The 12,481-nt window shown below is 44.4% G+C and overlaps 1 protein-coding gene across 2 annotated transcripts; it reads left to right on the forward strand.

The window, feature by feature from the left end:
- Window positions 1-1,009: 1,009 nt before the first annotated feature.
- On the forward strand, window positions 1,010-9,575 carry LOC105566621 (transketolase-like protein 2). 2 transcript variants are annotated; one of them, XM_012020764.1, is made up of 8 exons: window positions 1,010-1,265; window positions 6,473-6,618; window positions 6,826-7,015; window positions 7,203-7,437; window positions 7,503-7,646; window positions 7,776-7,949; window positions 8,033-8,248; window positions 8,334-9,575. In XM_012020764.1, the coding sequence occupies exons 1-8, from the start codon at window positions 1,147-1,149 to the stop codon at window positions 9,003-9,005; spliced, it is 1,896 nt and encodes a 631-aa protein (XP_011876154.1). In that variant the 5' UTR covers window positions 1,010-1,146; the 3' UTR covers window positions 9,006-9,575. The 2 variants fall into 2 exon arrangements, with proteins under 2 accessions (XP_011876154.1, XP_011876155.1); XM_012020765.1 differs by lacking the exon at window positions 1,010-1,265 and adding an exon at window positions 5,720-5,897.
- Window positions 9,576-12,481: the final 2,906 nt, after the last annotated feature.

The following is a 12,481-nucleotide window of genomic DNA, read 5'->3' on the forward strand; positions in this document are numbered from 1 at the left end:
GCTTTAAAGCCTCCGCTACAATGATTCTCGGTTCTGTCTACAATGGTCGTAGTCGTAGTCGCTCGATAAGAATTGACCAATCGCAGTCGATTATTCTTACGACTACGACCATTGTAGACAGAACCGAGAATCATTGTAGCGGAGGCTTAAAGCTTATGCGTGGTCTACAATGCGAGTCGCAGAGTCGTAGTCGTAAGAATAATCGACTGCGATTGGTCAATTTCGTCAGACACATAAGAATTAACCAATCACAGTCGACTATTCTTACGACTACGACTTTACGACTTCAATGTAGACGAGGCTTGATGCTGGGTCTACAATGAGAGTTGCAGAGTCGCAGTCGTAAGAATAATCGACTGCGATTGGTCAATTTCGTTAGGCATATAAGAATTGACCAATCATAATCGACTATTCATACGACTACGGCTTTACGATTTCTATGTAGACGAGGCTTAAAGGCCATACTACAATTGCGTAAACGTAGTTGTAGGGTTGTAGGAGTAGAAGTAGTAGTAAGTGTTGTATATTAAAGTAATATACAATAGAGTGAGATACGTCATAATTCAAGTGAATGATTGGTTAATTTTTACGTCCTACGTCGTTGTAGTCGTGAAAGATGAAGTTCAACCATCTTTTACAACAGGCTTTACAATCGGAAATGCTAGTTTAAAACTGTGTTTTACAACACTCTACAACCGCTAAGGGTGCTTTCACATGAAGCGTAAGTTGCGTAGCGTAACCTGCGTATCACCAATCACAGGGTCATGCTGATAGAACCGTTTCAATAATTCCGTTGAACTAGTCCTGTGATTGGCGATACGCAGGTTACGCTACGCAACTTACGCTCAATGTGAATCCAGCCTAACAACCACGTTTACGCAATTGTAGAATGGCCTTTACTATCGTCTACGACCGTTGGCGGCGTTGGCGGGAATTGGTCGCGCTCGGCCGCGCTCGGTCGTCCTCGGGCGTCCCCGGGGCCCCCGCGAATTCTGCGTACTTGTTGCGCGTCGCGTGCGCAGGCTCGTCGCATTTTTGCGGGGACCGTCGAAAAAGCCGCGAGGTCGGGGCCGCCGTTTCAACGGAGTCGCAAGGCAGGCAGGCAGGCAGGCAGGCACACACGCACGCACGTACGCACGTACCCACATGGCCGAGAACATGGCGAACTATCACAAGCCCGAGCTGAATACGATCCAGGAGCTGCGGGACATCGCGAACAAGCTGAGGATTCACGCAATCGAGGCGACGCAGGCCAGCAAGTCCGGGTGAGTGCGTCCGCCCTTCCACTCCCTAACCGGCGACGCTCAACGTACACCGCGGTCGCCCTGGTGACTCGCGACTCGGTGGCTCCCGCGAACGCGCGGGGACGATGATAAAGCGTAAAACGTCACCGCGCGGTTGCGCGACGTAATGATGTAACCGTCTGCTTCGGAAATTCCCGCGTGGACAACGCTATTGATCGAGGCGGCCGCTCGCCTCGCCTGCGTCTTGTGTCTACGTTTGAAACGACACGAGTGTGACGAGTGTCCGTACGGCGTCTCGCGACCGCGGCGGTCGGAGGGGAAGGAGCAGAGAGGATAAAAAATTGCCGGCGAAGGAGGACAGAGCTGGAAAGAGCTTGACACGCGCTAATTAATCGCGCACTCGACGCGTCTAACAAATAGAGAATTAATTACTGAGTATTTATAGCCCAAGTATGCGTCCGTCCATCTGGATTTGTATTTACGATCCGAGGATTCTCGCGAGCTCCGATAAGAGCGTCGCGCCGATTAATGTAAACCGATTCATGATTGAAGAATTCGATGAAAGAACGACTCGAGTTGTTTTTTACTAGCGAGAACGCTGACGTCGAATCGACCGGCGATGGGGTCGAAACCGCGTCCCAACCCCGTCAGTTTTCGAAAATAATGAAGTTCATTTTTTTGTATTAAATCACTAGGAAAGATATGAGATCGGTAACAATCGTGTCAACAGATTACTTGAAAAGGGTCCAAATCCGAGCGTCGTTTGTTTTTTAAATAAATACATTGGCCGGTGTAGGTCGTTTTTGAAAGACTACATATCATTGGTTAAATCGCTACGTTCAACGTTCCGAGTACTTTTAACATTTTATCGGAGAGAACTGCCAAGTTAACTTATTTAATATACGAAATCGAAAAATTACGTTCCAAAACTTTTAATTATTTTCGAAAACTCACGGTTGGGACGCGGTTTCGACCCCATTGACATCGATTCAACGTTAGTGTTTTCACTGGGAGCTAAGCTAAAAGTTGTACAGTTGTATTCAACCGATCAATATCTGTAATCTATAAGCACAGTTCGGTCGACAAATTTTCCAAATCCGAATGAATGAAATTTTAACGAAAACTTGAGTCTTTCTTACAGCAAACTCCCGAGTTAACGGAAGCGCGAGAGCTACTCGCGAGCGGCAAACGCGAAACGCCGATTCGCAGCTCGGTCGCGCGACTTCCTCCGATACCATTGGTTTTATTCAACAGCCACGTTCGCTCTCCGGAAGCATTTTGATCCTGCGGATGGAGAGGAAAAACGCTCGAGATGTCTACCAGACTTGCATAGGCACATAAGCTTGGTGCATAGGTGCATAGACTTGCATAAGCATATGCGCAAAGAAATCGATCGGTTTATTTCCTTGTGCATGCACTTACGGGCCCAATCAAATTCCTTGTGCATATGTTTATGCGCTGTGACAAGTTTGTCTGGATAAAACCTCAGAGCCAGTTTCACAAACGTCGGTTAACTTTAATCTTAGTTTAATTCACGCTTGTCTCTTTCTAAAGCAACGGCTGAAAAGAGACGAAGAACGAATTAAACTAAGCTCAACTGGGCCTCAGGGCCGAGTTTCACCAGCGTGGCTAAATTTCAAGCTTAGCTTAATTCATTCTTTGTCTTTTTCCAACCATTACCCTGATTAACAGTTAACCAGAGTCCAGTCAACTTCCTATCTTTTTCTATCTTGTTATCTAAGAAAAGACAGAGAATCAATTAACCTTCGGTCAGCGGTTAGACCGGCGTCTGTGAAACGGGCCCTTAGTCCGTGAAAAACCTGGAACGTGCACGGGGATCGAATCGTAATTTCAGTTTACTCTGCGTAGATTTTCACTTGGCAATCAGGCGAGGATGCATCTCCCCGTTCGCCGATGATGAACGGGAGAAACTGTAGTCGATGGGAATTACATGTTATTGTATCTGGAGCACGAATAGATAATCCAACTCGGCACAGTTTTATCGATCTGCGCTTGAAACGGAGGAAACGAGTGTGGAAAGACAGACGCGCGCGCCCGTACATCAACTTTTCTTTCAGCTTGCGTATTAGCAATTTACACGTGTGACGCGTGATTTATTATTAGATTACGTCGCGTGTTGAATCGGGTTGAATTGTAAGATTCACTCGTGACTGTCCGCGGCTCCTTCTTATCGGTGCCGTCGTCGTCGCCGCCGGTGCGTCTTGGCGACGATCTAATTTAAGAAATCGCTAGCTCATTAGTTCTTCTTTCAACGGAGACCGTTTAAGCACGTTCGCACGCTCGACGACTCGCCTTTCCCGAGAGGGAGCCAAGCTGGAAAGGAATTGCCTTATCGTGCCGTCGATTAAAGTGATTACATTTCATCGAAATTAAAAAATTCAAGACGAATGATTGTATACAATTTGTTGTTGTTGATTAACTTATGCTTAACAGTTTTAACAAAAGACTCAAGGTATAAAAACAAACGCCGTTTAACAACGGGGAAAAAGTTGCGCCGTGTACAGTCTGTAAGAATATCGACTCGATGAATAATATCCTTCCGCGTTGATAATCCTTTCATACAATTTATTATCTATCACACTCGCAGGCTGCGGTCAAGCTGCCGCTACGAATGCCTCCAAGTATTCATCCTCTGCTTTCTTTCACTGAAGTTTGAAGAAGAAGAGAAACGCCTCGAAGCATTTGTAGCTTGACCATACCCTAATAGCACAGTGCATTTACCAAACATTGGTTAAACATTGGCCCAATATTTGGTTGTATTGGGCCAATATTAAACCAATGCAATGGGCTACTAGGGTAATTAAAAACTATTTTTAACGACAAACTTCTCCGGTTTTCACCGACGTTGTTTAACTTTGATTTTAGCTAATTCATCCTTTGATTCTTTCTAAGGGGACAGTTAGAAAGAGGCAAAGGATGAATTAAGCTTGGATTAAAGTTGAACGTCGGTGAAAACCAAGGTCAATATTAAAAGCAAGCGCCGTTTAATAGCGGTGGAAAAATTGCGCAGTGTGTATCTTGCAAGGATATCGACGCGATGAATAGTAATCCTACCACGTCGATTGTCGTACTTTATATCTCTTATTGTCAGTTTGTATGTAGATGACTGCAAGAACTGGGTAAAAAAAGTGAAGGTGTTATGCGCTTGCATTCGTCGAGGTCACGCGAGGGAAACGTGAATATAGCGGTGTGCATTAGGTATTCTGACAAATAACTTACCGCGCACAATTGGAATGAACGACGAACGTAGCAGAAATGACACAAAAGAAACGCGTGAATTTCGGCAAAATAAAGTCTAATCTACAATGTGCTTCCTGCATCTGGAAACATTCTATTTTACATAAACATATCGAAACGCTTAAAAAGTTGGTCGACAATGCACGACTGTACAATCTATAACGTACAATTTATTAACTGATTAAATTTTTTATACATATTTATTAGCTACAAAATAGAATGTTTCTAGGCGCATATTAGAGCACAGTGTACAATGTGCTTTCTGCGCCTAGAAACATTCTGTTTTATATAAACAAATCGAAACGCTTGGAAAATTGGTCGACGATGCACGACTGTACAATTTATCAACTTGCATAAATTTTTTAAACGTATTTATTGGCTACAAAATAGAATGTTTCTAGGCGCATAGAGCACAGTGTAGATCGGCCTGTAAGAGCGAGGCACTCGTTAACCCTTTCACGATATACAAGTCACCTGCAAAATTAAAAAAAAGACTCGATTATTCAGCATGCATTCTATTATCGAGCAAACATTCGTATCAACGAGAACTCAAGAACGAAAAGATTAATTCGGTCGTGAAAGGGTTTAAGGCGGTATTAATTAAAGAAAATCGTATCCCCGAGGTCGAAATTTATTTAGGATGAAGCCTGTGTTGCATAAGTTCCCCGATTGCTTCGTTTCTTTCGGAAAAATTCAATGACAGAGCGAGGCGCGCTTGTGCATAATACACGCGTGTCTAAATACATTTGAATTGCCGGTATGCAAATCAAATGCGCTGCGTGTGGCGAGCGCTCCGCGTATATTTGTAACGTAAAGTTGCGTTTACATGCCTCCGCCGAGTGACTATCTACTGTACGATTGGCGGAAACAAGGCGATAAGATTCTGATTTCCCGTTTCCAGACGTTTACGGTTCCGAGTCACGAAGAACCCGAATTAACAGTCAAGATAGAGGAACGCGAGTACAAGCGTAACTGATCGCATCGTGTAAGGTGTAAGTTCGAGTAAACGTCACAATTGAAGTGGGAGCGTTTGTTCGAGTGCTCGGATTGTCTGAAAAAAAGAGAAAAAAAACTGATGTAGAAAACGCTCGCTCCTCGCGTTAGTGCGCTATGTTTCGAGACACCCGGTATATTCGGGACGCTCTATATAGTCGTCGTCGTCGTCGTCACCGTCGTGCAAGAGGTAGGGAGATGATCACGCGCAGTCGGCTCGTTTTGCCGAAACCCGTCCCGCCGGCAGTCGCGATCGAACGCTCGTTGCCGACGTACTTCTCGAGGGGCTACTCGGGTGTAATTCCAAGTTCACGATATGGTGCGAGACACAGAAAAGCTCCAAGACCTCGCGAATAAGCTGCGCATCGAGTGCGTGCGCGCGACCGAGGCATCCAAGAGCGGGTATGACGAGAGACATTGTAATTAACTAGTTGCCTACGAGTCGTCTCCTCATCTGGGAAACGTTATCTTCGATCTTTAAGCCGCATTGACAAAATTACTGGTGTTATGGCAGGTTCTGTGGTGAATTTGGAGCCAGTTTTTCAGCGTAGCAAATAGCGAAACTCGAAGACTTTACAAGACTGCATTCGTCTCTACTTGTTTCTGTTTCTTAGACTTGAATGAAATGATATATAGCGGCTAACGATAGAGCTTGTAATATATTTTGTAACAATTATCATTCGCTACGTTAACTCCTTCATGGGAAGAGGGGTCGCGTGTATTTGACCAATGATAGGGCATTCCGATGATAAACCGTCGATACTCTGACCCTGCCACGACAGCAGATGATGTTAGAAAAACAGATATCGTTCGATTACGTGAACGCGGAATTATCGCCGATTCGCGAGAAAGTATTTAGAGATGAGAGTTATCGCTTGTAAAGTATCTTTTCTATTTTTTTCGCTGTCTGAAACTGTGGTTAAGTTATTCGAGTTCATTTAATTCTACATGTTGATTTATCTCTCGCTCTGCTCCAGGCATCCGACATCATGTTCGTCCATGGCCGAAATTATGTCCGTTCTCTTCTTCCATACAATGCGTTACAAAGTGTCGGCACCACGTGATCCCAACAGTGATAGATTCGTCCTCAGTAAAGGCCACGCGGCTCCGATTCTCTACGCAGGTAACTTTACTGCCAGCCAATCTCTATACATTTTATCAACTATAATTAATTGGTGTAATCAGTGAAGTTGTTATCAGTTAATATTACATTGTAATATAATAAATTTAATAATGTCAATTGCTCGTTGTAATTTGTTTTAACATTTGCCAATATCTTTGAATAATTAATTATTTTGTATTGTACTTAATATTTGTATTTGATTTGTAGCATGGGCGGAAGCGGGCTTGTTTCCGTCCAGCGAGTTGCTGAATTTGAGAAAATTTGACAGTGACTTGGAAGGACATCCTACCCCGAGGCTCAACTTTGTAGACGTAGGAACCGGTTCATTAGGACAAGGTCTCTCAGTTGCTGCGGGCATGGCCTATGTTGGGAAGAATTTCGACAAAGCCAGTTACCGGTATGCTATTTAATATCCAATCAATATGTAATAAATTATAGTTTCTAAATATGCATACACGTATATAAATTTATCTAAATAAATTTTTTTATGTACGATGTTTAAATTATTTATTGAATTCGCTTCAGTCAAATTCACTTTCTTCTCTCTTGTAATTTATGATAACGTACATTTATTTATCTTTCAGTACTTACTGTTTGATTGGTGATGGAGAAGCGGCCGAAGGTTCCATCTGGGAAGCCCTCCATTTCTCGTCCTACTATAAATTAGATAATCTGTGTGCTATTTTTGACATCAATCGTCTTGGACAAAGTGAACCAACCTCATTGCAGCACAATATGGAAGTTTACCGCAAAAGATTGGAGGCCTTCGGTTTTAATGCCTTGGTTGTGGATGGCCACGATGTGGAAGAATTGGCGAAGGTATAGTAATTACATTATTATGCTTTTCCAAGCGAACATGTGCTCAAGAATTCATGTTGCTTTAGGCTTTCCATGAAGCGCAAAACACCAAAGGACGTCCCACTGCCATTCTAGCGAAGACTTTTAAGGGCAAAAACTTCCCTGAGATTGAAGATCTAGAAAACTGGCACGGCAAACCTCTGGGTAACAAAGCGGCTGAGATTATTCAGGTATGTTATACTAATATCAATATATTCATACATAATATATAAGCAATATATCGATTATATAAAATAAAAATCACAATAAGAATTGTGAGTTTTTTTTATCTTTGTAATATATTTTTCATAATTTTGCAGCATTTGAATGGACTTCTAAAGAACCCTGGTCCTCTTGGACTGCATCCACAAAAGCCACTCGTAGATGATACTCCTGTTGTCGACATCAGCAACGTTGCGCTGGCTTCGCCTCCAAACTACAAAATAGGCGAACAAGTAGCCACCAGGTTGGCTTATGGCACGGCTCTTGCAAAGGTCTGTACATTTGATATACTTTTTACATTTGTGTCTCAATAAAATGCATCCTCAAAATGTATCTTTTAATTGTTTCATTTCAGCTGGCGAAGAATAATCCTCGCGTCATAGCACTGGACGGCGATACAAAGAATTCCACTTACGCCGAGAAGATCAAAGCCGTTGATCCGGCTAGGTTTATCGAAGGATTTATTGCCGAACAGAACGTTGTGGGTGTCGCTATTGGTGCCGCTTGCAGAGACCGTACCGTCGCGTTCGTGTCCGCTTTCGCGACGTTCTTCACCCGTGCCTTCGATCAGGTAAATCGCAAACTATATTCGTAAAAATTGACGCGTGATATAATAACGGAGAGTCGGATGAATGCACAATTAACTTGCGCTACAGATCCGCATGGGCGCGATATCTCAGACAAACGTGAATTTCGCTGGTTCGCATTGCGGCGTGTCCATCGGCGAGGATGGACCGTCGCAGATGGGCTTAGAGGACATCGCAATGTTCCGCGTGATCCCGGGTTCTACCGTCTTTTACCCGAGCGACGCTGTGTCAACGGAGCGCGCCGTCGAACTGGCGGCTAATACCAAGGGCATCTGTTTCATTCGCACATCTCGTCCGGCCACGGCTGTTTTGTACAAGAACGACGAACCGCTGGCTATCGGTAAAGCCAAAGTGATTAGATCTTCCGCCAAGGATCAGGTGCTCGTGATCGGCGCCGGTGTAACATTGCACGAGGCAATCAAGGCGGCCGAGGAGTTAACCAAAGTCGGGATCAATATCCGTGTGATCGATCCGTTTACGATCAAACCCATCGACGCACAAACAATTATAAAGAACGCCAAAGAGGTCGGCGGCAGGATCGTCACCGTTGAGGACCACTACGCGCAAGGAGGCTTGGGAGAATCGGTCCAGTCCGCGGTCGCTTTGGAGAAAAACATAATAGTAAAGAAGCTGGCGGTGCCGGATGTACCGCGGTCCGGTCCGCCAGCGGTATTGCTCGACAACTACGGCATCAGTGCCCGTAACATTGTCGCAGCGGTGCAGGAAATTGTGAAATATTAGTCTCGCACTTGTGGATCCGCTGGTTAGATCGACGGGGAGCTGTTTATGTACGAACAATATTTTCTTTTTTTCAAAGCACAAATCTCGATGAAGTACACAGACGAAACATTCCATCTCCTTTAAGATACACAGTAGGGCGACGAATAAAACTGGTCTAACTTCGGTAGAATTAAATTTCTGATGCTTTGTACATCGAGATTTGAATCTAGCGGAAGTAAAACAGCTCGCTTTACTCTGAAACGCCTAATGTACGTTGAGTGTACATGTAATCAGCAAAAGCATTTATTTTGTGGCAGTTGAATATGTGGTCTGTTGACCAAGAGAAAAGATATCTTTATACATATATATTTTTTCGATTTATACAAGAGAGCGAATTTATAACGCAAGTTTGTACTACAAATTTTTCTAACACAACGAAGTTGTTCCTCAAGGAGATTCTATTTTCGATGTTTCGTATATTGCAAACATTTTTACTTTTATCACAAGGCACAAGAGTGAAATATGAAAAAGGCCTTTTTGGGATTACTTTTATAGAACATCGAATGGAAATAGAACTATCTTTCGAAAGGACTGATTCTACTCCCCTTTATTTCCGCTTGTGCTCGACTTTTTGATTGCGAATATGCAAGTCACTCTTCGGAAAGGTATTTAAAGATACATTATCATGTATTATATTCAGTCTATACACTTTAAATAATTGGTTATTTAGGAGAAGCAAAAATTGTCATTCCATACATAAAAATAATGACACGTGAAATTTAGAGCATATTTAAATCTTACAAAGAACAAGTAAACGAGTTTACATTTCGTGACTCTCTAATTAAAATGTAATTCTTGAAGAGCAAATAACGAAAGTTAAAAAATACGGTGTTTAGGGATGGCAACTTTTTTTGCAAATGAAACATTTAAGAGACCTTTTTAATGTAACAAATTGATCAAATATTTTCAAATCAACGTTTGACTCATGTTCGCCAATCGCTAACAAATGGACAATCTTATCGGTCTCGATCGTAAGCGGAGAATTTCGAGCGTTGGCAAGCCTTCAGGGCGACGTAAGCTCCGATTACCGGCGATATTATTGGCCGGCAACTCTCCGAATTCCGAGACCAAGTTGAACGTGGCGCCACAATCCCTCACTAAACGAGCGGAACGGCGACCGGTCGGTTCTGCGCGTTCCCTCGGTCAGGAACGGCCAGCAGCTGCGATGGCCGCCGAGTTGTTCGTGAGCACCGCTTGTGCGCACTACTTTGTCCTCCCTCCATGGAGTCCAGCCGGTATCGCGTGCTCATACGGCGGTCGCATACGTATCACGTTTGCCCGTCAGGGACGCGGCGAGGATCGCACGACGATTTCGAGCTATTACAAACTTTAAAATCGCCGGACGTATAGCCGTAAAAAAGGTTTTCCCCGCTTCTCGCGAGATGCTCTTTAAACGGGGTATTTAAAACGCCATCGCAAACTTCTGATATTTTTATCTAAAAGTATTTAATTTTTATCTCGGAGCTGCCTTTACGTCTTTTCTCAGTCCCTTCCTCCTTTCCTTTCTCCTCGTACACTTTGGTCTATATTTTAAATCCTCTTTTATCGTTAAAGGTCTTGAATTGGTTTTTGAAAGATTCTTATTGGCGTTGGAAAGATCTTTTACGGGTATTTTTATTGATAAAAAACGGATCAGGAGGAAAAAGAGGAATATGGACCTTTGTGGAAGACATGAGGGCGGTATTTCACTTGTCGCATGGCAAATTTTTCAAGCGTGTTGATTGGCTACGAGGTAGAAAATGTTTCTAGAGACTCGAGCACTTTTCTAACGCGCGACCAATCAGCGCGCTCGAAATGCTTACCGTCCGACGAGTGAAATAGGCTGCGGTCAAGCTACAATGGGTGCATCCAGAAGCGTGATTGCTCACTGAGCGCTCAGTGAGCTCTTGTATTCGATTGATGTATATTTTTAAATTTAGAAGAATACGCCAATCGGATACAAGAGCTCATTGAGCACTCAGTGAGCGGTCGTGCTTTTGAATGCACCAATTGCTTCGAAGCGTTTCTTCTTCTTGTATCTTTGTTGAAGGAAAGGAAAAGAAGAATACTTTGAAGGATTTGTAACGGCAGTTTGACGGCGGCCATAGTTCTATAAATGTAATATTTTATTTGTCGCCCGACCAAGTTTTTTAAGCCTTTCGATTGACTACAAAATAGAAATTTTCCAGAGACTCGAGAACCTTTCTACCTCGCAACCAATCAGCGCGCTCGAAAAGTTTACCGACCGAGTGAAACAGTTCCATAAACGTAATATTTTATTTGTCGCACGACGAAATTTTTTCAGCCTTTCGATTGACTACGAAATAGAAATTTTTTACAGACTCGAGAACTTTTCTAAAGCCCGCTGCAGACGATGCTATTTTTCCTGCTGGATTGCTTGCGATTTAGTAAATTACTATCATTGCACCACTCAGCATTCAGGATTCCTAGTAATTTACTAAATTGCAAGCAATCCAGCAGGAAAAATAGCATCGTCTGCAGCGGGCTTAACTCGCAGCCAATCAGCGCGCTCGACAAGTTTACCGACCGAGCGAAATAGTTCCATAAACGTATATTTCATTTGTCGCACGACCAAGTTTTTTTAATTATATCGATTGACTGCAAAAATAGAAATTTTCTAGAAACTCGACAACTTTCTCGCAACCAATCAGTATACACTTGAACAATTTATCGCGCGACAACGAAATAGATCCCCGAGGTAGATACGGTAGAAAAAGGATAATTTCTCACTCCGTCGAGTCTTCGGGAGAGAAGGTTCCGTTCGGACGACAATAATATTCCCCGTGAAGACAATTCGCGTTTAAAAGCGTCGCTTTCGTCGTCTACGTAACTTCGCTCGCATGTAAACAAGCCGGCTCCCGCGGCCTCGGCACACGCCCCTGCGCGTGTCGCTCTCGGTTGTACGCGGCAGCCGCACGAGGCGCGCCAATCGCGCGCGGTCGCGCGCGCGCAGCGCCCTCGCGCCACTTACACCCATGTACGCGCGTGCGTCCCACGTTCGGCGACTCGCGTATCTCGCCACTCCGTATCCCCGAAAAAGATGGCCGCCACGAAAGCGTACGGTGGTGATGTTGACGTTGTCGTTCGCATCGAGGTCGCGTCACGTCCTCGCGCAGCGTGAAGATAACCGTGCGTGCGTGCGTACGTCCGTCCGCGTGCGCCGTGTGGACCGTGCCGTCGTGCACCGAGCATCGTCGCGGGCGACGAACAGACGTGAGAGAAAGAGAGAGGAGGTGAGAGAGCGAGAGCGAGAGAGAGCGAAGGTGGTGCCCGTTGATCCCCGTCGAGTGTCGTGAGATTCGTGCGATCGCACACGGTGTTTTCTCTACCCTCGGTGTCCCCCGATCACGGCGCCCGTTAGCGGCACCGCCAGGGAAAACGGGGCGGTCGAGCGAGCGGGCGAGAGCGAGTGACAAAGGGACGTGAGAAAAGAGAGA

This window comes from Vollenhovia emeryi, unplaced genomic scaffold, assembly GCF_000949405.1.
Source record: "Vollenhovia emeryi isolate VEMERY1.0 unplaced genomic scaffold, V.emery_V1.0 DF939143.1, whole genome shotgun sequence".
In the NCBI taxonomy this organism is placed as follows: domain Eukaryota; kingdom Metazoa; phylum Arthropoda; class Insecta; order Hymenoptera; family Formicidae; genus Vollenhovia; species Vollenhovia emeryi.

What these genes read in the sequence shown, in the direction of transcription:
- LOC105566621 (XM_012020764.1), top strand. Translation starts at nt 1,147, where the DNA reads ATGGCCGAGAACATGGCGAACTATCACAAGCCCGAGCTGAATACGATC. An exon ending in GGCTCCGATTCTCTACGCAG is followed by an intron (nt 6,619 to 6,825) that starts GTAACTTTACTG and finishes TTTGATTTGTAG; the next exon opens with CATGGGCGGAAGCGGGCTTG. An exon ending in ATGGCACGGCTCTTGCAAAG is followed by an intron (nt 7,950 to 8,032) that starts GTCTGTACATTT and finishes GTTTCATTTCAG; the next exon opens with CTGGCGAAGAATAATCCTCG.